This window comes from Phacochoerus africanus, chromosome 10 (genome assembly GCF_016906955.1).
Source record: "Phacochoerus africanus isolate WHEZ1 chromosome 10, ROS_Pafr_v1, whole genome shotgun sequence".
Taxonomy (NCBI): Eukaryota; Metazoa; Chordata; class Mammalia; order Artiodactyla; family Suidae; genus Phacochoerus; species Phacochoerus africanus.
The window spans coordinates 12,722,891-12,747,559 of record NC_062553.1 but is presented as its reverse complement, the minus strand read 5'-3'; the positions used below and the strand labels follow the sequence as shown (position 1 = coordinate 12,747,559).

The 24,669-nt window shown below is 38.2% G+C and overlaps 2 protein-coding genes across 8 annotated transcripts in view; one reads left to right on the top strand and one right to left on the bottom strand.

Moving 5' to 3' along the window:
- Window positions 1-7,912, top strand: part of LCORL (ligand dependent nuclear receptor corepressor like) — a 156,477-nt gene extending 148,565 nt beyond the window's left edge. For 3 of the 7 annotated variants that reach the window (XM_047799551.1, XM_047799549.1, XM_047799557.1), the window contains one exon: window positions 6,119-6,267. In XM_047799551.1, the coding sequence (XP_047655507.1) occupies window positions 6,119-6,139 (21 nt within the window). In that variant the 3' untranslated portion in view covers window positions 6,140-6,267. Of the gene's footprint in view, window positions 1-6,118 lie in introns of all 7 variants that reach the window. The other 4 variants (XM_047799553.1, XM_047799554.1, XM_047799548.1 and 1 more) reach the window with 2 other exon arrangements.
- Window positions 7,913-8,509: 597 nt separating this feature from the next.
- NCAPG (non-SMC condensin I complex subunit G) overlaps window positions 8,510-24,669 on the bottom strand; it is a 43,975-nt gene continuing 27,815 nt past the window's right edge. Inside the window, exons 15-21 of the mRNA XM_047799560.1 lie at window positions 16,280-16,461; window positions 15,567-15,741; window positions 13,185-13,349; window positions 12,821-12,956; window positions 12,377-12,460; window positions 10,237-10,309; window positions 8,510-8,708 (exon numbers count right to left, since the gene is read on the bottom strand). Coding sequence (XP_047655516.1) covers window positions 8,594-8,708; window positions 10,237-10,309; window positions 12,377-12,460; window positions 12,821-12,956; window positions 13,185-13,349; window positions 15,567-15,741; window positions 16,280-16,461 — 930 coding nt within the window. The 3' untranslated portion in view covers window positions 8,510-8,593. The remainder of the gene's footprint in view (window positions 8,709-10,236; window positions 10,310-12,376; window positions 12,461-12,820; window positions 12,957-13,184; window positions 13,350-15,566; window positions 15,742-16,279; window positions 16,462-24,669) is intronic.

The following is a 24,669-nucleotide window of genomic DNA, read 5'->3' as shown; positions in this document are numbered from 1 at the left end:
AGATCTGGCTGATGAACACGTGCCAGTTCAGTGGAATGCATTTCAGTTCGATATAAACTGAAACATTTTGTTTTGTGGTAAGGTCTCCTATATCGGCCTCCTGGAACCTAGGAACCATCAAAATTAGAGTCCCATAGACCCATGACTTAATTTTTATAATTTCTTATTACATTGAAAACGTGGGGATACACTTGTGTACTTCATGAGTCTCTGCTCTAGTTTTGTGTGTTAACAGCCTCATCACGCTGTTGGGACAGATTTGTGAAAAGAACAGGCTCAAAGGTAGCACTGAGCTGCAGCAGCTATTCAGTACACTTTTTTTTTTTACTGAAAAAAAACAGAAGACACTGTTTCCAGAGGAAAATAAACCGGTCACCCACTGGTGCTAAATAAGTTCAGATTTGATGGTTTCAAGGACTTTATAGTAACTAATCAAATTCCAAATCCTTTATCAGAATTGTTTGTCCATGCTTACATCTGACTTCTTTCTCCATTTGAAAGGATGAGCCTGGGTTCCCTGTCACCCTCAACCTAAAGCATACTCTCATGGGAGCCATTATGTCAGGGCCACATACTCTTACGAGTATGCCTATGGCAGGCCTCATGTCAGTCTGTGCCCATACTTTTTTTATGCTGAGAAATTTAAAGATATGACTGGCAGCTCCCTCTCTAGTTAAATATAAAGAAACTGTGCTCTACAAAATAAAGAAAAGGAAAGAAACTAGAGCATATGTTTAGAGCATAAACATATAACATCTCTTGGATAGGGTCATGGCTGTAGGCCAGACATGCCATGTAATGTTAAGTATTCTAAAGAAATTGGTAAGTGGGTATTAATATGAAGGGAGACTCGTGATGGGGTCACAACCCAAGAGTTAGTGTGCAGAATAGCATAAATAGATGATCCGCCCTGAAGTCTGTCACTTGGTTGTGTGACTGTTGGTAAGTCATTGTACTTCTTGGAGCCTCAGGGGGGTGATAGTCAGAACCGAATGAGGTACTGTAAAAAGGCTTTCAGCATAGTGCCTGGCTTTTTAGCAACTACTCTATAAATGGTATTTTCAGGTCTGTCTTGATCACACTGAAATTTATTTCCTGCAACGTGGCTAGCTTACTTTATTCGTTTATTTTTGCTCCTTAGGGCTGCACCTGCAGCACATGGAAGTTCCCAGGCTGGGGGTCAAATCAGAGTTACAGCTGCCCAGCAACGTGGGATCCAAGCCACATCTGTGACCTACAGTGCAGCTCATGGAAATGCTGGACCCTTTAACCTACTGAACGAGGCCAGGGATTAAACCAGCATCCCCATTCATACTAGTTGGGTTTCCACTGAGCCACGGCAGGAACTCCACCTAGCTTGTTTTTTTTTTTTTTTTTTTTTTTAATCTTTTTGCCATTTCTAGGGCTGCTCCCACGGCATATGGAGGTTCCCAGACTAGGGGTTGAATCAGAGCTGTAGCCACCAGCCTGCACCAGAGCCACAGCAACGCAGGATCCGAGCCGTGTCTGCGACCTACACCACAGCTCACGGCAACGCCGGATCCTCAACCCACTGAGCAAGGCCAGGGACCGAACCTGCAGCCTCATGGTTCCTAGTCGAATTCGTTAACCACTGCGCCACAACAGGAACTCCAGCTAGCTTGCTTTAAAGTTTACTCTCTGTATGACAGAGATGAATCATCACACATCTCTAGTAATAAGTAAAGCTAGTTTATGTTAGAGTTGAATATATTAAAATTATTTTTGTTAGAATTGTCAGTAATCATTCATTTAAATCACAAATGATAATTATTTGGATTTCCATGACCCACAAAAGGTTTTTATCTTTTATAATTTCCAAATGCACATACTCTGTAAACTTCCATCCGGATGGTAGAGAAGAGCTCTGTTTCAAGGTGAGTGAAATTATTAAAGTCTTGAAAATAGGCTCAGCTGTCTATGTAATCGTATCAGGCGCCCTTTGCCCTTGTTGAGCCCTCACCTACCATCTGGGTTCCTAATTCGATAGAAGGGGCCTTACTTAGGGTAAGTACGTCTTCTAGCGTCTTCCCACTTTCCCCCGAGTATGCTATGCAGTGTTAAACTAAAGCTTTGCGTTTGTCTGCAGCTCCATGTGGTTTTTAAAGCATGTTAATGGATTCTCATTAGATCATCCAAAACACACAGAGTAAGCAGGGAAGACGTCATTTCATTTTTCTTTCTCACAGGTGAGGAAAATGAGGGTGCAGGTGGCTAAGGTACTTGTCTAGGGTCATAAAGGCTGATTGTTAACGTTGTCAGAACTGGCACCCAGGTCCTCACATTCTTTTCCCTAATTCTTTACTCAAGAGTCCCCCCTGGATCCACAATTGCTGAGCTTTCATTAGAATCCTGGATAAGACTCTAGAAAGCCACTTCATCAGATGGTTCAGACGCTGCCGCTTCAGCTTTCTGATTAAGACATGAAGCAGAGAAACTGTGAAATAAAAAGACTGATAAATTTGATATAAAATTTAAAATGGATCCACGACAAAATCAGTATAAGCAGATACAAACAACTAATGCACTAGGCAGGGTGGGGAGGGGGCGGGAATGTAAATCGCATAGAAGGCAGGATTAATCCTAACGGCCTAAGCAGGAAAAGGTCATCGTCTCCACTGACAAAGAACACAGAAGAGGAAATAGACGTGGCTCATAAAATACGACAGTAAATTTAACCTTACTCAGACATGCCAGGTAAACAATGGCGCAGCATTTTGTAAGCTTCCCTTCGTTGTCGCCCGCAGTATGGGAAGGGGGAGGGAGGGAAGGAGCGCATCACTGGTCAGAGTGTAAAGTGGTATGCAGGGGATTCGGGTAATAGCTTTACACATTTTTAAAGCAGCCTTTGATCCAGCTATGTCAGTCCTAGACAGCAACCCTTTTGATGGCCTTGCACACATATTTCAAGAGACACATAGAAGAGTAGTACGTTGAGATTTTAAGCAAAAGATTGGAAAAGTCCAAAAGTTTATCAGCTTGAAGACTGGTAAAGTGAATTATGACATATCTGTAGAGTGGAATTCTCTGTAGCTGTTAAAAGAATCAAGTATTCATTGCAAATACGAAACAATCTGCAAAATATACAAGGAAGATACACAACAGTACACATAATTGTGTCGGGGGAAGGGATACTTGAAACAGATACGTGTATAAATGTGAAGAGGCTAACTGGGAGAATATACCGGAAGTCGGCATCGGTAGTTGCTCCTGGAAGAGGGACTAGGAGCAGTGAGAGACTTCCTTGTATAACATTTTGTAGTGATCTGTTTTTAACTTTGAAAATTTATTACCTATTTTTAAAACATAAAATCATTATACGGTACATCAAGAAAAGTTGAACATTTTTTAATCTTTTACTTGGTACAAATATAATTATATGACAGATTTCTAACATTAAACCCAACTAGTCTAGACAAAATTTTAATTTCCAAATATAAAGGAATGTTTGTTTAAATTCCTCCAGATTGCAAATTTTTTTGAAAGCATGGACTATATCTTCCTTATCTTTGTATCCCAAAAATACTTTCTGATGGGTACTCAATAAAGGTTGAATAATTTGGTAAAGAAAATGGAATTGAAAAGTGCTCTGGTAAGTACTAGATTATAGTTAGAGATCCAGATTCCTTTTTTTAGACTTTTAATACTTACGTTTTTATTTTGTTTTCATTTGTCTTTTTAGGGCCACATCCATGACATGTGGAAGTTCCCAGGCTAGGGGATCAAATCAGAGCTGTAGCTGCCTGCCTGCACCACAGCCACAGCAACACCAGATCCTTAACCCACTGAGTGAGGCCAGAGATCGAACCTGCATCCTCATGGATACTAGTCAGGCTTGTTACCACTAAGCCACAGCAGGAACTCCCAGATTCTTACTATAGTCCACACACATCTAGTTAGGATGCTCTTAAAAAGAGCCATTTATTTTATTTTTCTATTATACCTGCATTTCCCTCTCTCTTAAAAAGGTGAGGTGGGGGTGACTAGAAAGGTCTCTTGGAGCTCTGTTGTTCTAAGAGCTGTGTTCTATTTATAATAAGACTAGTAGACTAGCAGTACCCAAACTGCAAACAAACATCAACTAGTTTCTTTATAGGTATATATTCATGAATTAAGGATGTCAATCTGTATGTTAGTACTAACATTTAATTCATTTTCTTAACTGGTATTTTCTTTCTGTGCAAGTATATCGTTTTGTGCATGCTTGGAGCTTGTGTTTCCAAGTTTGGAGTACATACTCTAGAAAAGAAACTTTAAAAACTTGTCTTTAGAGTTCCTGTCGTGGCTCAGTGGTAACAAACCTGACTAGCATCCTTGAGGACCCAGGTTCAATCCTGGCCTCGCTCAGTGGGTTAAGGATCCAGCGTTGCTGTGGCTGTGGTGTAGGCCAGCAGCCACAGCTCCAGTTTGACCCCTATCCTGGGAACCTCCATATGCCATGGGTGCGGCCCTAAAAAAAAGGCAAAAAAAACCCCAAAATCATCTTTAAAGTATTGAAAAAAATAATGTAGGTATTGCCTGTTATTCTCTGAATACACCTTTGTCAAATAACAAACAGAAAAAAAATCAGTATCGTGGAGCTCCCATCGTGGTGCAGTGGTTAACGAATCTGACTAGGAACCGTGAGGTTGCAGGTTCAATCCCTGGCCTTGCTCGGTGGGTTAAAGATCCAGCATTGCCGTGAGCTGTGGTGTAGGTCACAGACACGGCTCAGATCCAGAGTTGCTGTGGCTCTGGCGTAGGCCGGCGGCTGCAGCTCCAATTAGACCCCTAGCCTGGGAACCTCCATATGCTGCAGGAGCGGCCCTAGAAAAGACACACACAAAAAAAATCAGTATCATACATTTATAGCTTTCTTTAGAGTTTCTCAAAAGTGTACATCAAACTTTGTTTTGAAAATACAAATAAAAAAATGACTAGCAGTCCTTGGAGGAATGATAAACATTACTGTTCCTAATCATATCTCTAGGTTTTGGCTTCTTTAAGTGATTTACCATTTCTGATGAGTAATCTTTTGTCATTTTGTTTCATATCTATTTATAAAAGATATGTCATTCAGTGGACCTGGGACTCTTTGCCTGGGGGAGAACTCAATGAAAATATGAGAGCTGTTAAATTATGGTTTAACAGCTTGTATCTCTCTGGCTTATTGAGTGGCAAATGTATCGGTTGAAGTTGCAAGGAAGGATCAGGAAAATGCTACCTAAGTCTGGATGCTGCTGCCATTTACCAACTCTGATAAGCCACTAAAATACTACACAGCTCAGCTTGCTTCTTACTAATGGGAAGAATCACTGACCTTTCTCATTGGAGAAAGCTTCAGAATGTAGTCCGACCGAACTAATCAGTTGTGTCAAATGAGCTCATGTATAGGAGGCTACTGGTTTCGAAACATAAGGCTTCCCAATCCAGAAACGTGAATAGACTTTCATTAATATTACTTAAAACTTGGGCTTATATGTGTGTTACATGTGGAGTGGCTAGCTGCACTTTGGACTCTCAAGTTCCTGTGACTTCAGAGAAGCTTGTCATCAGCTAGTTAAACAGGCCTAAGGAAAAGAGTAATAAGGACTGTATCCCACTTTCAGCCCCATGACGTGACTTTATTTGTACTTTAACTCTCTACAACTCAATTTCTTTTTTTCTTTTGTGATTAGGTATACCACTCTTCCTTGGTCATTATAAAATTTAAGAGATAATACATGTGAATGTGCCTAGACTATGGCAGGTGTGCAACAAAGGTCAATTCCTTGTCTCAACGTGGCTCTGGTCCTAATAGGTTATTGAAGGAAAAGTTAAAAGGGTTGAATCCAGCCAAGCTCAGTAGGTTAAATATCCTTTCTGATGTATACTAATGAAATGCATATATGCTGGTTTTGTCCAGTGGTATCTGAGTGACATCTCGATGGCCTGTGTTGTTTTCAGTTCACTAAGGAGGCAGGAGCTTGGAAAAAAAAACAGTCTTGTACTTTTAGGATAATAAATATTTAATGTTTAGAGGTCCAAACAATAAATAAATCTACTGAAGATCATTTTACAAGGTTGGTAATTTCTTTGAAATTGAAGTAAAACTAAAGTACTTTACACTTTTTTTTTCCAGCATGCTACAAGTGAAAACTGATGAGAAACTGAATTTGTCTGATGGGAATACAGCAAGTTGCCCTTTGAGCCCCATTAAGATGTGCCTTAATCGTCCCATTGAATGGAATCTGAATTTGACAGCAGCATCTCTAGCGAGCTGTACAGTTCATAACCAAAATCTCGAAGAGAAGTAGATTGCAATTCTTCTTGCACTGTCCTTATTTTGTACGTCAATATTCTGCCAATAAGCATTTATCTATTGATTTTAAAAATAGTCCCAGTACTGTGATTTGTCTATATATTAAATCATTAGCATTAATCATTTTGGTTATATTCTTTATATGTTTCTTACATGGTTTTACACCAGACCATTGTGGAATTTTGCAGTACAAATGGATTTTGATGTTTCTCTCTTCAGTGGCATTTTGTGAATTTTGTACGCCCTCAGTTTAAATATAAATTGTCCCGTTTTATTTATGTGCACAAAGTCTTAATATATAATGCATTGTGAGACTTAGGTGGCTAGAATTGTAAAGATTTGTGATGACCTGACCATTGACAGTTGTTTAACAGGTGGATACCAACTACCTCGAAGCAAATTGGTAAAAGGCAAAGGTATCTTTTAGAAGTATCTCTCTTTCAAAGTTATATATGTATAGAAAAATTGACCATAGTTTATCAAGTAGCATGTTTCCATTCATAGAATTTGAGCTGATCAGTTATTTCTCTGTATTTTTCAACCTATAAAGTCTGTGGGCTTTAAGAGCAATGGCACAATCGCATGTTTATTCTTCGGCAAATCTGTGCCTCCCTGCAGACAAGAATACTGTTTGGTTTCTGCAAGTTAATTAGTTTTGGATGAAAAATGGTAAATGGATTTACACCTGCTGATTTTCCTGTATTTTAGCCATTTATTTTAAAATGTGAAGGGATGTCTTAAAATAAGGATAGCATTTTTTACCTTTAATAGTGCAAAAGCATAGCTTCATCAATGGCTTATGTGATTGTGTCTGAAACTTGAATAGTAATAATCAAAAGTTTGGTGCTTAAATTTATTTTTCCCATGCCAAAGAAAGCAACCTTTGGTATGGTGGTCCATGTAGGATGTCAGAATATGGCCCCTTCCCTTTGGATAACCTTGCTATGGGTTAAATGGAATTTAGGAATTTATTATGTTTCTAAAGACTTACTTATGGCACTTTTTGTGTACCTTTTAAGTCCTTATTTCTCCCTACCTACCCAACCCCCCAAATTATTTTTGAAAAGACAGGGATTTAACAAAAAGATTTTTAACAATAAGGAATCTGAAGCACAGGAAGAGACACAGAGCCAACAGAATGAAAAACAATCACTGTTTTATATCACCACCATATCTGCCTTTTCCTTCTTGCTTAATAAGCATTCAGACTCCTTTTATATTTGTTTTATAAAAGCACATGTACGTATGTAATGTAGCAATCTGGTTCAAAAAAAGCACAGCAGTCTTACTTTGGCTCTGTCTTAGAACATCACCTTAAATGGCCTCTGGTAAATAAACCTAAAAAAGCACAATTATTATTAAAACAGATCCAATGTTAGTGTATTTCTATTCTGAATAACAACAAAGAATGATCATCAGAGGGATAAGAAAAGTTTTTTGTTGGGTGTTGCAGAAGACTGATTTCACACAGTGTTTAAGTTAGGCAAGTGCCAATTTCAAAGAATAAATTTACAGTGAAGAAATAGTGCTCATAAATTGATATAGTGGACTTCCTGTCACATTCTTTTCCTGCTGTTTTTTATTATTCACAATAAACACTTTGTTACTGCAAAACATAGAATACTCCATGATTAATACGTGTATGTGGCCATCTTCCTCACCCAGGAAACAACTGTAAGCAAATTGGGCTCCCTTATGCAAATATTTGGGGGGAAAAAACTACCTACACAGGTAACACTCTCCAAATACTTGAAAGAATTACAAAATCATCAGAATGGCAACTGTGGAACTTGGATGCTGGACACACTTTGGTTCATTATACTAGTCTTCCCTGGAAGTAAGCTCCTTTTTAAATAACCAGTTTGTGGTACTTTATTTGCCCTTAAGATGTCATTTTTTAAATGTGTTATGAGGTATTTTTATTTATGGTGGATCTGCCAAATCAGAATCGTAAACTTCTCCAATGCAAGCTACCAGCTAGTTAAACTTAAAAGCCGTCCATAATGCCAGGATTTTAAACATAAGAATTCCTAAGCATCACCTGGGGTAGGCTGTTAAAAAGCAGGATCCTGGGTCACCTCAGTAGGTTCTGATTAAACCCACCATTGATGCAGGTGGTCTGTGGAGCACACTGTCTTAATGCTTCAATACAGGCCAAAGCAATGTGGGATCAGAAAGCAGAAAATTCTACAAGAATCACACTTTTTCTAATTTTCATACAAGGGTAACTTTATTAAAGGAAAGAACTGAACATAGTCTTCATGGACATTTTTCAAAGGACTCCATCTCTATCACCTATTCATTGAGAAATTGTGCAAGGTTAAGTTTACTTTTTTCTAGTGCTGCTGTTTTGGCTCGTCTTGGTAATCTCATCTTCATTTCTGATTCTGGCTCTGGAACTTCATGATCACTAAACAAATGTTAAAATATACCAATTTAAATACAAGCTTTAAAACCAGTTTATTTATAAATAAAACTTTGTTTCTGTCATTCTATCAGTGTGTGATTAATAATCCTGATTCTATTAAGCTTAAAACTAAAATCTCAAAACCAAAAGACAGTAATTGGCTATCCAGCAAAGTGAACAAACCATGGAAAACCTAGCTAATTTCTTAAAATCTACATGGAACCTGGTGTTATACAGGAAAAAAAAAAGCAAAAAACACAAAACTTCTATAATGAAGCTTATTATTAAACAGGAACTATAACAACTGCCTAAGAGTTTTGGGGGGAATTCAAGTACTGAAAAAAATAAGTCCTATTTATTATAAGGCAAAGAATTCCTAAGACACTGTAAACAGCAAATTTCCCCAAAAGGTATTTTAAATTTAATCAAAATTTGAAAATAGGAGTTTCCTGCTGTGGCACAACAGGATCAGCGGCATCTCTGGAGCACTGGGACCCAAGTTCAATCCCCCACCCAGCACAGTGGGTTAAGGATCTAGCGTTGCCACAGCTGCAGTGTAGGTCACAACTGTGACTCAGATCTGATCCCTGGCCCGGGAACTCCGTATGCTGCAGAGCAGCCAAAAAAAAAAGATACATATATATATATGTATGTATGTATATATATATGTATGTGTGTGTGTGTGTATATATATGTGTATATATATGTACATATATATGTACATATGTATGTATATATGTGTGTGTGTGTATATATATGTATGTATGTGTATATATATACACACATTTCCCCAATGAATGGATGAAAGCAAGACAAGCTGTAAACATTCAGCTTTCAACAGTGGCTTACTGACAGAAACCAAAAATAAACACCATATATATATACCATACCACTATATCCAAATTATTCTATCGTTATAAATGTAGAGAACCCAGGGGGTTCCCATTGTGGCTCAGCAGTAACGAACCCAACTAATATCCATGAGGACTCAGGTTTGATCCCTGCCCTCGCTCAGTGGCTTAAGGATCCAGCATTGCCGGGAGCTGTGGTGTAGGTCAGACACGGCTTGGATCTATTGCTCTGGCTGTGGCGTAGGCTGGCAGCTGTAACTCTGATTCAACCCCTAGCCTGGGAACCTCCACATGCTACGGATGCGGCCCTAAAAAGCAAAAATAAATAAGCATGGAGAACCCACATCTAAATCTCAAGTTTGCTGATTCAAGTTCAGAGAAGTCATACATGCATGACCTTATAATTAGAGGAATACATGGAAGTAAAATTTGAAAGAACATACTATAAAACTGACTAGCTAGTACTAATAGCTATGACAATGAATAGGAAAAGCACACAAGCCACAGAAGTCAGATGCTCTTGGATGTATAATTTAAAAAGCTATTTATAGTTTTCATTGATTATCTTGCTATATAGTCACAGTATAAGCAAACTACAATTTTTTTCTTATAAACATTTTTTTAAAAAATGAAGATTAGGTTAGGCCTCTCTATATTCTAGACTCGCATGGCACACGCACCTTTCAGAGTCAGCCTCAGCCTCAGTCTGACGTCTCCTGCTCATTCTAGCTGAAGCTGTCACTGTTCTTCGTCCTTAAAGACAGTATAATTCATTATCAAAATTTAAGTTGCTCATATTTAATCTAGTTCCTGGGCTACCCAAATCCTTTATTTTCCACTTTCAACACAATTCCTCCTAGTTCCCAGCCACCATGGTACAAATTATCATATGGAAAAAATGAATCCAAATAAGATTAAAATTTTACTAATTTCTTTTGCAACCTCTGATATCAGGCAAGGGAAAATATGGACATTGAATTATAAGGAAGCGAATTTTTGCTAAATTTATTTGGGAGAAAGAAGCATATGAAATACATGTTATATAAAGAAAGTACCTTTTACTGCACAAAGTATATGGAGAAACTAATTAAAAATTAAGGTTAGGTAAGATTGGTTAAGTCCATAAACAGATCCTAAAGAAACAACTTTAATCAGTAAAGTATGGTTTCTTATAAAATATTTTAAAACATACATGGTCAATTCAAATGTGTGCTCTAAAACACTTCAGCATAAAAATTAAAGCCTTTATACGCTAGGGAGATTACAAAAATTCTGCTAGCTAGAAATTTACAAGAGTAGGAAGTAAAGTGGCACCATTTATCATAAATACAACAGCAGATGTTTCCTTATGGCGCGGTAGATTAAGAACTTGGCATTGTCACTGCAGCGGCTTGCTTTTGATCCCTGGCCTAAGAACTTTCACAGGCCACGGACACAGCCAAAAAAAAAAGAAAGAAAACAGCATATAAAGTTTGAGCTACTGGGAAAAAAAAAAAAGAGGTGGGGTTCTCATGGCCTATCTGACTAAAAGCAGTCTAATCAAAACCAAATTATTTGGGGGGAGTTCCTTGGTGGTCTGGTGGTTAGGAGTCAGCACTTCCACCGCTGCGGCCCAGATTCAATCCCTAGTTGGGACACAGATACCACTACCACATCAAGCTGCTACACACCAGGGCCAAAAAAAATAAATAATAAAAATTTTAAAGTTAAAATTATTCAGTATAATCATTTGGTTGAAATTTATATAACCTTTTGTTTCCTCCCAACTTTACATACTTGCTTATAAACTTCTAATGCAGTTATTCCCAAGAAAACATCCAACAACATGGGACTCATGTGGAACAATATCCAGCAATTAGTATTTAAATAAATCACTGGCTACAAAACAATACTATGGCCAGATTCCATTTAGAAAAAGAATTAAGTATGCATTGAAAAGGACCTCAAAGAATATTTTTCAGAGATTAAAATAATGGTTGGCTCACAGGTGGAATTAACATTCTTTGTAATAGTTTGCTTGGATGTATTTTCTGATTCTTCTATAATAAGCATGCATTACTTTTGTAATAAGACAGACAATAAAAAAAATCAAATTTCAGATTTAAGTGATCCCCTAACAGTCAACATGTACATTATTGCAAAAAATCTCCTATTGTTGGATATCCCTTGGGAAACAAATTTTGTCAGAAAAATATGCAATACAAAGGAAAACAAACCCAGAAAAATTCTAGGAGAATAAAAGGGACAAAAATGTTTAATCAGGAGTTCGCACTGTGGCGCAGTGGTTAACGAATCTGACTAGGAACCATGAGGTTGCGAGTTTAACCCCTGCCCTTGCTCAGTGGGTCAAGGTTCCGGCATTGCCGTGAGCTGTGGTGTAGGTTGCAGATGCGGCTCGGATCCGCGTTGCTGTGGCTCTGGCGTAGGCTGGCAGCTACAGCTCCAATTCGACCCCTAGCCTGGGAACCTCCATATGCCGCGGGAGTGGCCCAAGAAAAAGCAAAAAGACAAAAAAAAAGTTTAATCAAGTAAAGACAGACCACAAACTGGTAATATAAAAAATCATTATTGATCATTTGATAAAAAAATCTTAATTCAACCCAAGTAGTCCTTTGTATATGTATTTTTTTCAATCAAAAGCACTTGGAGCCAACACTGATACTATCTTTTAGACATAAAGAAAAACCTAGTACCAGCTGAAACAAAAAGGAAAGTTAAGGATATCTAAGATACTGAAAAATCCTTACCCCTAAGGATACAATGTATTTCACCGGGTAAGAAAACTGAAAAATTTTATTCTAAAGTTAGTTCATATATTACCTCTGTTAGTCTGCTTCTGAGTGGATTTCATTCGGGTTACCTTTACATCTTTGACAGGAGTTATATACACTTCTTTATTCTTTTCTATTAAAGTAAATAATACAACAATTATAAATTAAAAACAGCTTCATGAAATATTTTAAATGACCAAATAAATGACAACCAGTCCCAAGAGCAACTACAGAAAATGTACCATGGAACGGTGTTTCAAAAAATGTGAACACTGGAAAATAAGCAAGCAAAACTCTTAAGAACATAGTTTTGCATGGTCATACGCTAAGAAACGTACACAAAAAAAAACTTATAAAAATAAAACAAACATTTACCAGTGATACACTTCCCCGAGGGGACTTAATTAGAAAAACCTTTCTTCCATTCCGGATATCCAATCGCATGTGTGTGAAAGGTGGAAAGGACAGGATCTTATAGGCATGTGGTTACTACCTTCACTTTGAAAAAGAGTCGTGACTGTGCCGTCATCCTGCGCTGCTACAGCTTGGTCACCATTTTCTTTATTTCCTTTTTCCAACTGAATCTTGATTTTCTCCAAAGCTCTCAGGCACGTTCTGTCTTTTACTTGCTATAATAGAAAATATTTTTTAGAGCAGCATTTTCTAATCTTAACAAAAAAAGATATATACTAACAAAGTTGTTTAAGAACATTCTAAAAATTCTAAGTTTATGAAGGCAACATTTACTTCAAAGAGCAAAGTCACAATATACTCATGTATATATAAATTACTAGAACCATATCAATTCTACTTTGCTAAAGATATATACACATTGAGAGTAACTAGAAACTACTTACCTCTAGAATCTCATTCAACAGAACCAGAAGATCTTTATTAGCAAGATCACTACTGAGCTCTAACGAACTCAAGGCTTTAGTATAGACCCGAACTTCTGGTGAACATGGACATGACAGGATCTCATTGCAAATTTTTATAGCCAGATTGTCATGAACTGTTAAGGCCTGGAAAATCAAGAGAAAAATCCTTAAAAACTGAGGTGTATGATCATAATATAGTCCTACACATCATTTCCAACTACTGTGACATAATCCCAAATGCAAAATGTCTAAAAACCAATCAACCTACTCCCCAGATGAGCTCCCCTTCTTACAGTGGATGCTGTGGTACAGGGCCTGCTCCACTTTTACTACTGAATCATTCTCCAGGCTAGCATGAGTTTTGGAGGCTCAAAGTTCCCAGGTGCAGAAATGATCCCAGGTTGAAGACAATGTGCTCTGCCTAAGGTCACACCTCCTCCCCAAGAGTCAGTCCACATTCAGTAACTCGTAGATATACAGATACAACAGCCTAGCCTTATCTCAATTCTGGACAAATCAAAGAACTATCCCAATTCCGGAACCTCCTATGAGATCAGCTGGGATCTTACAACTACATGCCAGTTCAACTTTGTGCTCTGCCCAATCTATTTCCCTTGCCCTTCCAAGATGCTCATCTTAAGAGTACGCCCTAATGTTAATCGCTTCTTTGAGCTCTTCTATCACTCCTACTTCATTCAGCTCCTTTGCCTTGCAAAGCTTTCTCTTCTAAATTTTTGTATCTGTTTTTTTTTGGCTGCCCCACAGCATATGGAGTTCCCAGGCCAGGGATCAGATCTGAGCGACCCAAGCCCACAGCTATAGCAACTCTGGATCCTTAATCCACTGTGCCAGGCTGGAGATCAAACTTGTGTCCAGTGCTCCCAAGATGCTGCCAATCCCAGTGCACCACAGCAGGAACTCCCACAATTTTTTTCTCTTTTCTATTTCTTTTTCTGTAAGCTTTTATCTCCTAACTGTACCGATTTTTAACTGCTCTCTTTGTTAATATTCTCTATACCTCTTACCAATTCACCTCACCTAATGATAATGACCACCAAGTTAATTTTCCTAATAATTTTCATCCCATTAACCCTTTCATTACATGCCCTGCAAAGAGAGTCAACTCCAAACTCCCTATTCTAAGGTTCTGCCCTAACAGGCTTATTCGAGATCCTTAGCTGTAATGATTTCTTCCATAATTCCCCGACATGACTTGTACAACCAGCTACATTTAGCATCTTTCCTAAAGTCTCTTCTCTATGCAAACCACCCCTCAAATTCCCACAAGGCCTAAGTAAATAAAGCACTTAGTAGCTTTATCACTGACCCTTACTAGATTTTGCCTTAATATCCTTTGTAATCTTTCCAATAACATGTAACATAGTGGCTGCATACTTCATTTAAATTACTAAGTATCAATTAAAACAGAAGACCAATCCTTTCACCTTAGTCAGCTAGTATCTGAAATCATTAACACACTGATTTTCAAATGGTGAATGTTTGAGCAAATGGTATTAAAGGGTTAAAAACCAGCTTACATTTAAGTTGTGTGAGATTACACACTTACCCCGCATCTTTGAATTAAAAACAAAACTAAGCTTGAAGTGAGTTTCATTCTTTGAATTCTCCTTCCTTGTATTAGAAACACAGCAGAAAAACCAACAATTGAGGACTCGAAGAGTCCTACATGACAGGTCGTGGTTCAGAACGATTAACAGCCCAGCACTAGGTGAGGAGAGGGTAGGAAGGACGACGAATTTTTGCTAACTTTAGCAGCAAAAATGTTAGCACTGACTACTTCTATTTTTGTGATTCTCCCCATTTCCCAAAAGTTCTTTTGCATTTTTAAAAGTATAGTTCATCTACAATATCATATTAGTTTCAGGCATACAAGAGGGATTCAATATTTTAATGGATTGTACTCCATTTAAAGTTATTACAAACTAATGGCTGTATTTCCCTGTGCTGTACAATATATCCTTGTAGCTTATTTATTCTATATGTAAATCCCTTCTTTCTATCTTGTACTTTTTAATCCCTCATTTCTATCTTGTCCTCCCACCTTCCCTCTCCCCACTGGTAACCATTTGTTTGTACTCCATATCTGTGTTTTATTAATACTTATTGTTTTAGATTCCACATATAAGTGATGGTATTTGTCTCTGACTTATTTCACAAAGCATACTACCCTCCAGGTTCATCCATGTATTTGCAGAAGATCTTGTTCTTTGTGCTATGTGCTACCGCATAAAACAGGAATCCCAAGGTCAATATGCAGCTTCTATTTCAAAGTATCTATGAAAGGGATTGTTTTACCAAAGCAACAGTGACTCCTTACCATCCAAAGGCTAACTCACCTACCTGATAATCTTGGGAATCCTTGGCTTTAGGATTTAATCCACTTGGTCTCGTCAAATCTACAAGTAACTCGGCAACATTAGTGATATCTATTTCAGCTAAAGGAGAAGAGCCAGGGGCACTGGCCAGTGTTTGTAGAGTTGGAAGAAAGGCTTCTTCAAAACATTCCTGGTTATTCCTATTGAAAAACAATTTGAGGTATGTTGGCAAAGAAAAAGCATGTGACCATTAAAAAAATTTTTAGGAGCTCCCATTGTGGCACAGCACAAATGAATCCGACTAGTAACCATGAGGAAGAGGGTTTGATCCCTGGCCTCGCTCAATGGGTTAAGGATCCGGCATTGCCGTGAGCTGTGGTGTAGGTCACAGATACAGCTCAGATCCTGCATTGCTGTGGCTGTGGTATAGGCCAGCAGCTGTAGCTCTGATTTGACCCCTAGCCTAGGAACTTCCACATGCCACAGGTGCAGCCCTAAAAAGCAAACGCAAAAAAAAAAAAAGTAAATATATATGAAATTCACCCCATCAAGATAACAGTACAAGTTCATCTGGGAAAGAGTCAAATAATTTAGGTGGACAGATGTTAGGTAAATTCTTCCCATTCCCTCACTATCATTGAGGAAAAAGAACATTAACAACAAAATACCATAGCTATGACTCATGGGGAGCCTGAGCTGAACTTCCAGTTAGATTTTGATTTATCGAGGACTAAGTACCTGCTTGCATACGCAAAGAGGGGAAAGAACACGCCAAGGCAATGTCGAAGTCGAACATCCTCTTCAGTCACAGGATTATACCACAACAAGACAAGCCGAGAAAGAATCCTGCTGCTGACCAAGAGCCCAGAGAACATCAGCTTGGCCAGTCCTTCTGCAGCTCCTGTCCTGAGTTCAGACACCTAATAAAAATGACTTTCATTACAAGAAATTTTTTACTTGTATTTCCTTTAAGGCTTACATTATAGCCGGTCACATAAGTTATCCAAACTCATGTTAATATGAACTTTTTAAAAGGCACATAAAAGATTTTGTTTCCTCCTTTCAGGTTAAGGCTAAGTGACAAATTATTAATCTAGCTATGAAAATTTTAATTCCCTTTAATTTCTTTAGAAGAATCAAAAGATCTTATAACATTACACCAGAAATCAAAACAATATGTATTCAACACTTACCACAAGTGCTAAGATATGGCAAACCAACAGTAATGGTCTTTGCCGTCAGAGAAAGTGTCTATAAATTAAAGCTCCAGAGGTAAGCATAGCAATATGTGAGAAAAATGGGTAAAATGTGAATAAAGGTGTACAAGCAGAAAAAGACATTCCTAGAAAGAATAACCACAACAAATCTAGAGAAGAAAACAGAAAAGATGCAGTGTTATTCAAATGGACACAGGGGTAGAAACGAGGGGTAGTTAAAAATACTGAAACTGAATTCAAGCCTTTGACATTTCCTAGCTAAGTGATCTGCTCCTGTGCGTATTATTTCATTTCTTTGTACCTCACCTTTTTTCATATACAAAAAGGGGGTACTAAAGTTTTTACCACAAAACTGTTACAAAAATAAATACATGTAGACCTCTTAGAAGTGCTAATCCACAGAGTAAATCCTCAACAAACATCATTAACTATTTAGTATTACTAATGGAAAGTAACTTTTGCTCAGTATCAGAGACGCGTTGAAAAATTAGGTAAAGAAATTCAACCTTCATGAGGCAGAATATGTTGCAAGTTTTTGAAAGGATTGGAAGATTTAAATGTGATTTCAGAAAAATTATCTTGACAGGTTATAATCTGGGAATGAAAGACAAGACAAAACTATGGGATAGGAGTTCCCACCGTGGTTCAGTGGTTAACAAATCCAACTAGGAACCATGAGGTTGCAGGTTTGGTCCCTGGCCTTGCTCAGTGGGTTGGGGATCCAGTGTTGCCATGAGCTGTGGTGTAGGTTGCAGACGCGGCTCGGATCCTGCGTTGCTGTGGCTCTGGCGTAGGCCAGTGGCTACAGCTCCAATTCGACCCCTAGCCTGGGAACCTCCATATGCCGTGGGTGCCACCCCAGAAAAGACAAAAAAACCTATGGAGATAGAAAGGAAAATAGAATGAGCAGACACAAGAACTATTACAGACATTTTTTTAAAAATCAAAAATAAGGTATACTACAGTTCCCACTGTGGCTCAGTGGGTTAAGGCCCCAACGCTATCTCCCATAAGGCTGCAAGGTTGATCCCTGGTCTCATTCAGTTGCTTAAGGATCTGACATTTCCTCAAGCTGCAACACAGGTCGCAGATGTGGCTCAAATCTGGTGTTGCCATGACCAGGGCATAGGCCTCGGCTCCAGTTTGAACCCTAGCCCAGGAACTTCCATATGCTGTAGGTACAGCCATAAAAAAGAAAAAAAGGTACAGAGGTTGATAAGACTAAGTGCCAGGACTGGCACGTGCTTTCCACATTCTAACTTATTAGGGCTTACAACAACCATGAGCGCAGAGACTTTGCTCCACTCAGCACTGTGCTCTCAAGAGCATATACTGACCGGCACATAAATATTTGTTAACTGAATTAAAGAATGATCCCACTGAACAGGCATCATTATTCCCATTTTAAAGATAATGAAAGAGGCCAGAGACAATAAATACTTTACAGAAGATTCACAGATGTTACCAGGACACAAGTCTACAAGTCTCCTACTACAAAAGCTGCATGCCCTCCACCTTTTTAAAATTTCTAACACAGGAATGTGAATTGGGACAGGACTACAAATCTTTAAAGCAAGTAAAAGACTGTTACTTATGCTTGAAGGACAGTAAGGGAAGTCAAGATTTTTTTTGGTGGGTTATAGTAAAAATAAAGTCAAAGTCACAGACTCTAGTTTAGCCAGAAAGACTAGTGGTACCCACACTATTAAAAATATATATATATATATTCATCTACTATCAAACAGTTTTCATGTTCAATAGTTTTCCTATCTATGCAATGTCAGCAAGTCCGCAGCACTGGACAATTCTCAACAAGAAGTTAGTCTATCACTTGGCTAATAACTCAAAATTTAAGAAAATACTAAAAGAAGGACTTGTTTCTGCCATTTTGCAGTCAAAATGTGATGTCAAAAACTGTTACAAAAGACAAAGGACATTACATGTTGATTTTTAAGAGGTCAATTCAAAAAGATAATTATAAACATATACAAGACAAACAAAAGAGCCCCAAAATAAATGAACAAACTGACAAAACTGTAGGGAAAAACACACAGCTCTACAACAGAACTAAAAAGACCAGTAAAGAAACAGAGCACCTGAACAACACCATAAATCAACTAGACCTCAAAAAAATAAAGACTATTCCACCCTACAATAGCAGACTACACATTCTTCTCAAGTGTACATGGAACATTCTCAAGAATGGACCCTACTAGTTCCAAAACAAGTCTCGATAAATTTATAAAGAATGATATCATGCAAAGTGATCTTCTCTAACCACAACAAAATACACCTGGAGGAGTTCCCATTGTGGCGCAGCAGTTGACAAGTCTGACTAGGAACCACTGAGGATGAGGGTTTGACCACTGGCCTAGCTCTAAGGATCCAGTGTTGCCGTGAGCTGTGGTGTAGGTCACAGACATGGCTCCAATATGCCATTGCTGTGGCTGTGGCATAGGCCGGCAGCTATAGCTGATTCAACCCCTAGCCTGGGAACCTCCACATTCTGTGGCTACGGTCCTAAAAAAAATATATATATATATAGACAAATATGTAAATTAAATACACTCTCCTTACACATCAACAGGTCAAAGGAAAAATTCAAACAAATTAAAAAGGATTTAATTAGATGAATAAAAATGAAAACACAACAAACCAAAACTTATAGGGTGCAGTAAAAACAAGTTGGGGGAAATTTATAGCTATAAATATCTTCATTAAAATCTCAAATCAATAACCAAACTTCACACCTTAAAGAAAAAAAAAAAAATCAGAGAAAAAAAAAATCAATGAGAAAAAAACGAAATGCAAATAACTACAATCAGAAATGAAAGCAGGGACATTACAACTGACCTTGCACAAATAAGAAGGATTATAAATGAATATTAAGAATAACTGAAAAAAAAAAAAAAAAAAAAAGGAGTTCCTGTCATGGCGCAGTGGTTAACGAATCTGACTAGGAACCATGAGGTGACTAGGAACCATGAGGTTGCGGGTTCGGTCCCTGCCCTTGCTCAGTGGGTTAACGATCCGGCGTTGCCGTGAGCTGTGGTGTAGGTTGCAGACGTGGCTCGGATCCCACGTTGCTGTGGCTCTGGCGTAGGCCGGTGGCTGCAGCTCCGATTCGACCCCTAGCCTGGGAACCTCCATATGCTGCGGGAGTGGCCCAAGAAATAGCAACAACAACAACAACAACAAAAGACAAAAAAAAAAAAAACTGAATACCAACAAATAAAACAACCTAGATGAAATGAACTACTTCCTAGAAACGCAAATTACCAAGACAGACTCAGGAAGAAATCTAAAAATAAAAAGATTAAATAAATCAGAAACCCCTCCAAAAAAAATAAGTCTATGACCAGATGTGTTCACTGATAAATTCTACCAAATATTTAAAGAAAAATTAACATTGATCTTTCTCAAAAGTCCTCTACAAAAAAAACAAAAAAAAACCAGAACAGGAGGAAACAACTCCTATTTCAGTTTCCGAGATCAGTAGTACCCTGATACCAAAGCAAAAACAACACAAGGAAACGATAGACCAATTTCCATAAAGATCTTTTAACAAAGTACTGCCAAACTAACCGCAACATATTTAAAAAGGATTATACACCATAACTAAGTGGGATTTATCCAAAGAATGGAAGAGTGGCTTAGCATAAGAAAACCAGGCAAGGGAGTTCCCATTGCAGCTCAGCAGGTTAAGAACCTGACTAGGGTCCGTGAGGACGCAGGTTTGATCCCTGGCCTTGTTCAGTGGGTTAAGGATCTGGTCTTGCCACAAGCTGCAGCATAGGTCACAGATGAAGCTCCAATCTGGTGTTGCTGTGGCGTAGGCCAGCAGCTGCAACTCCAATTTGACTCCTAGCCTGGGAACTTCCACATGCCACAGGGGGGGCCCTAAAAAGAAAGAAAAATTAAAAGAATCACATGATTGTTGCAATTGATATAGAAAAAGAATCTGACATAATTGAACACGCTTTCATTATTGGAAAAAAAACAAAAAATCCTCAGAGAAATAAAAATAGAAGAGAATTTCCTCAAAACAACAAAGAGCATTTATGAAGAATCCACATCATACTCAATGGTTAAAGGCTGAAAACTTCCCCCCAAGATCAGAAACAAGACAAGGATGCCTGCTTTAACCACTGCTATTTGAGATTGCACAGCAAGTTCTAGGCCAGAGCAATGAGGCAAGGAAAAAAAGACATCCAACTTGGGAAGGAAGAATTAAAACTGTCTTCACAGATGATGTGAGTCTTATAGGGAAAAATCCCAAAGTGCACACATGCGCGCACACACACACACACACGCAGACACACAAACTACAAGAGCTAACAAATGAATGCAGCAAAGCTGCAGGATACAAAATCAAACCCACACACAGAAATACAGTAGTTTCTATACAACATGAATGAACAATTTAAAAGGGAAATTAAGAAAACAATTCCATTTACCATAGCATCCAAAATAAAATATATAGGAGTAAACTTAACCAAGGAAGCAAAAAAACAAAACTACACTCTGAAAACTATATAGCACTTCTGAAAGAAATTAAAGACAATCCAAATAAATGTAAAGACATTTGAGATCATGGATTGGAAAACATTAAGATGGCAATACTGACCAAAGCAACCTACCTGTTCAATGCAATCCCCATCAAAATTCCCACAGACTTTCTGCAGAAATGGAAAAGTCAATCCTCAAATTCATAAGCAACTGCCAGGTACCCCAAATAGCCAAAACAGTATCAAAAACACCCAACTCCCTGATTTCAAAACTTTACTATGAAGTTATATGAATCAAAACAGTCTGGTACTGGCACAAGGATGGACATAAAAAACTGAATAGAATTGAAAGTCTAGAAATAAACTTATATACCTATGATCAATTGATTCTCTGATCCACCAAAATGATTCTAAAACAATTCAATAGAAAAAGAATAATCTCTTCAATTAAGGGTGCTGACACAACTGGATGTCCAAAGGCAAACCAATGAAATCAGACATCTACCTCACATAAAAATTTAAAAGTTTTTATACATCTAAGTACAGAATTAAGAAAGTAAAAAGACAAACCTACTAGAAAAATATTTACCTATTATGTATCTAATAAGGATGTACTATTCAGAATATGCAAAGAATTCCAAAGGACAATCCAATTTAAAAATGAGCAAACAAGACATGGAAGCAACCTAAATGTCCAACAACAGAGGAATGGATAAAGAAGATGTGGTACAGGAGTTCCCGTCGTGGCGCAGTGGTTGACAAATCCGACTAGGAACCATGAGGTTGCGGGTTCGGTCCCTGCCCTTGCTCAGTGGGTTAACGATCCGGCGTTGCTGTGAGCTGTGGTATAGGTTGCAGACGTGGCTCGGATCCAGTGTTTCTGTGGCTCTGGCGTAGGCCGGTGGCTACGGCTCCGATTAGACCCCTAGCCTGGGAATCTCCATATACCCCGGGAGCGGCTTAAGAAATAGCAAAAAGACAAAAAAAAGAGAAGATGTGGTACATATATACAATGGAATATTACTCAGGCATTAAAAAGAATGCAATAATGCCATTTGCAGTAACATGTATGGTCCCAGAGATTATCACACCAAGTGAAGGAAGTCAGAGACTGAAAGAGAAAGTTCATATCACTTACATCACTTATATATGGAATCTTAAAGAAGGATATAAATGATTATCTGCAGAACAGAAATAGACTCAATAGAAACACTCATAGATTTTGAAAAACTATGGTTGCCTACAGGACAGATTGCAGGGGGCAGGGTGGGGATGGACCAGGGGTTTGGGGTTAGCATATGCAGTGAGGTATATGGAATGATTGGCCACTGGGGACCTGCTGTATAGCACAGGGAATTCTACCCAATATTCTGTGATACTCTATGTGGGAAAAGAATCTAAGAGAATGGATGTGTGTACATGTGTAAGTGAACCACTTTGTTGTACAGCAGGTTTTCGCAACCTTATAAATCAACTGTACTTCAATAAAATTTTAAAAACATGAAAAAAAATTTAAGAAAATGAGCAAAGGATTTGAACAGATATTTCTCCAAACAAGGTATACAAAGAGCCAAAAAAGCACATGTAGATGCTCTTCATTAGTCATTAGGGAAATGCAATTCAAAACCACAATGAGGTACCAATTTAATCAACTAAAATGATTAAAATTGTTAACAATTTTTTGTTATTAATAAAACAAAGAAATTGTTTTAAAATAACAAATGTTCATAAGGATGGAACCCTGGAACATTGTTAGCGGCAATGTAAAATGGTTCAGCTGCTATGGAAAACAGTTTGGCAGGTTCTCAAAAAAGTTTAAGAAATTACCACGTGATGGAGTTCCCGTCGTGGGTCAGGGAAAAAATGAATCTGACTAGTATCCATGAGGATGCAGGTTTGATCCCTGGCCTCACTCAGTGGGTTAAGGATCCAGCGTTGTCATGAGCTGTGGTGTAGGTCGCAGATGCGGTTTGGATCCCGCGTTGCTGTGGGGAAGGCTGGCAGCTGCAGCTCCGATCTGACCCCTAGCCTGGGAACCTCCATATGCTGCAAAGTATAGCCCTAAAAAGACAACAAACAAAAACAAAACAAATTACCACATAAGAGCATAAAACTCCTACAAGAAAACAAAAGGATAATACGCTCCTTAACATAAGTCTCAGCAATGATTTTTGTATTTGATACCAAAAGCAAAGATAAACAATTGGGATTATATCAAACTGAAAAGCTTCTGCAGAACAAAGGAATCCATCAACAAAACAAAAAGGCAATTATATGGAATGGGAGAAAATATTTGCAAATTATATACCTGATAAGGGGTTAATATCCAAAATATATAAAGAACTCATACAACTCAATAGCAAAACCCAAACAATTTGATTAAAAAATGGGCAGAGGGGAGTTCCCGTCGTGGCGCAGTGGTTAACGAATCTGACTAGGAACCATGAGGTTGCGGGTTCGGTCCCTGCCCTTGCTCAGTGAGTGGGTTAACGATCCGGCGTTGCCGTGAGCTGTGGTGTAGGTTGCAGACGCGGCTCGGACCCCTCGTTGCTGTGGCACTGGTGTAGGCCGGTGGCTATGGCTCTGATTCGACCCCTAGCCTGGGAACCTCCATATGCTGCAGAGGCGGCCCAAGAAATAGCAAAAAGACAAAAAAAAAAAAAAGGCAGAGGAAGTGAACAGATTTTTTCCAAAGAAGATACATAAATGGCTGACAGGTACATGAAAAGGTGCTCATCACTAATCAGGGAAACACAAATCAAAACTACAATGAGCTATCACCTCCCACTTAATGGCTTTATCAAAAAAACATGAGCTAAGTGTTGGCAAGGATGGTAGAGAAAAGGGAATCTTAGAGTAGTTTGGTGGGAATATAAACTAATGCAGCCATTATGGAAAATAGTATGAAGTTTCTCAAAAAATTAAAAATATAACTACCATATGATTCAACAATCCTGATTCTGAGGCTATATTCAAAAGAAATGAAATCAACTTCGAAGAGATCTCTGCACTATGTTCACTGTAGCATTATTTAAAAGAGCCAAGACATGGAAACAACCTAAAGTGTCCATCAATGAATGAACAAAGATGTGGGCTATATAATGCAATGTCAGTCATAAAAAAGAAGGAAATCCTGCCATTTGCAACAACAGAGATGGACCCTGAGGACATTATGCTAAGTGAGACAGCCAGCCAAAGAGACAAATACCGCATGATATACTTACATGTAGTAGAATTAAAATTCAAACTAGAAACAGCAGAAAAGTTTTCACCCACAGACTAGTGGGTGAAAGAAATAAGAGATTGACAAAAGGGTATACTTTGTTATAAGATGAATAAGTTCTATTATACCTCAAAAAAAAAAAAAAAAAAAAAAGGAGTTCTCCCATTGTGGCCCAGCAGT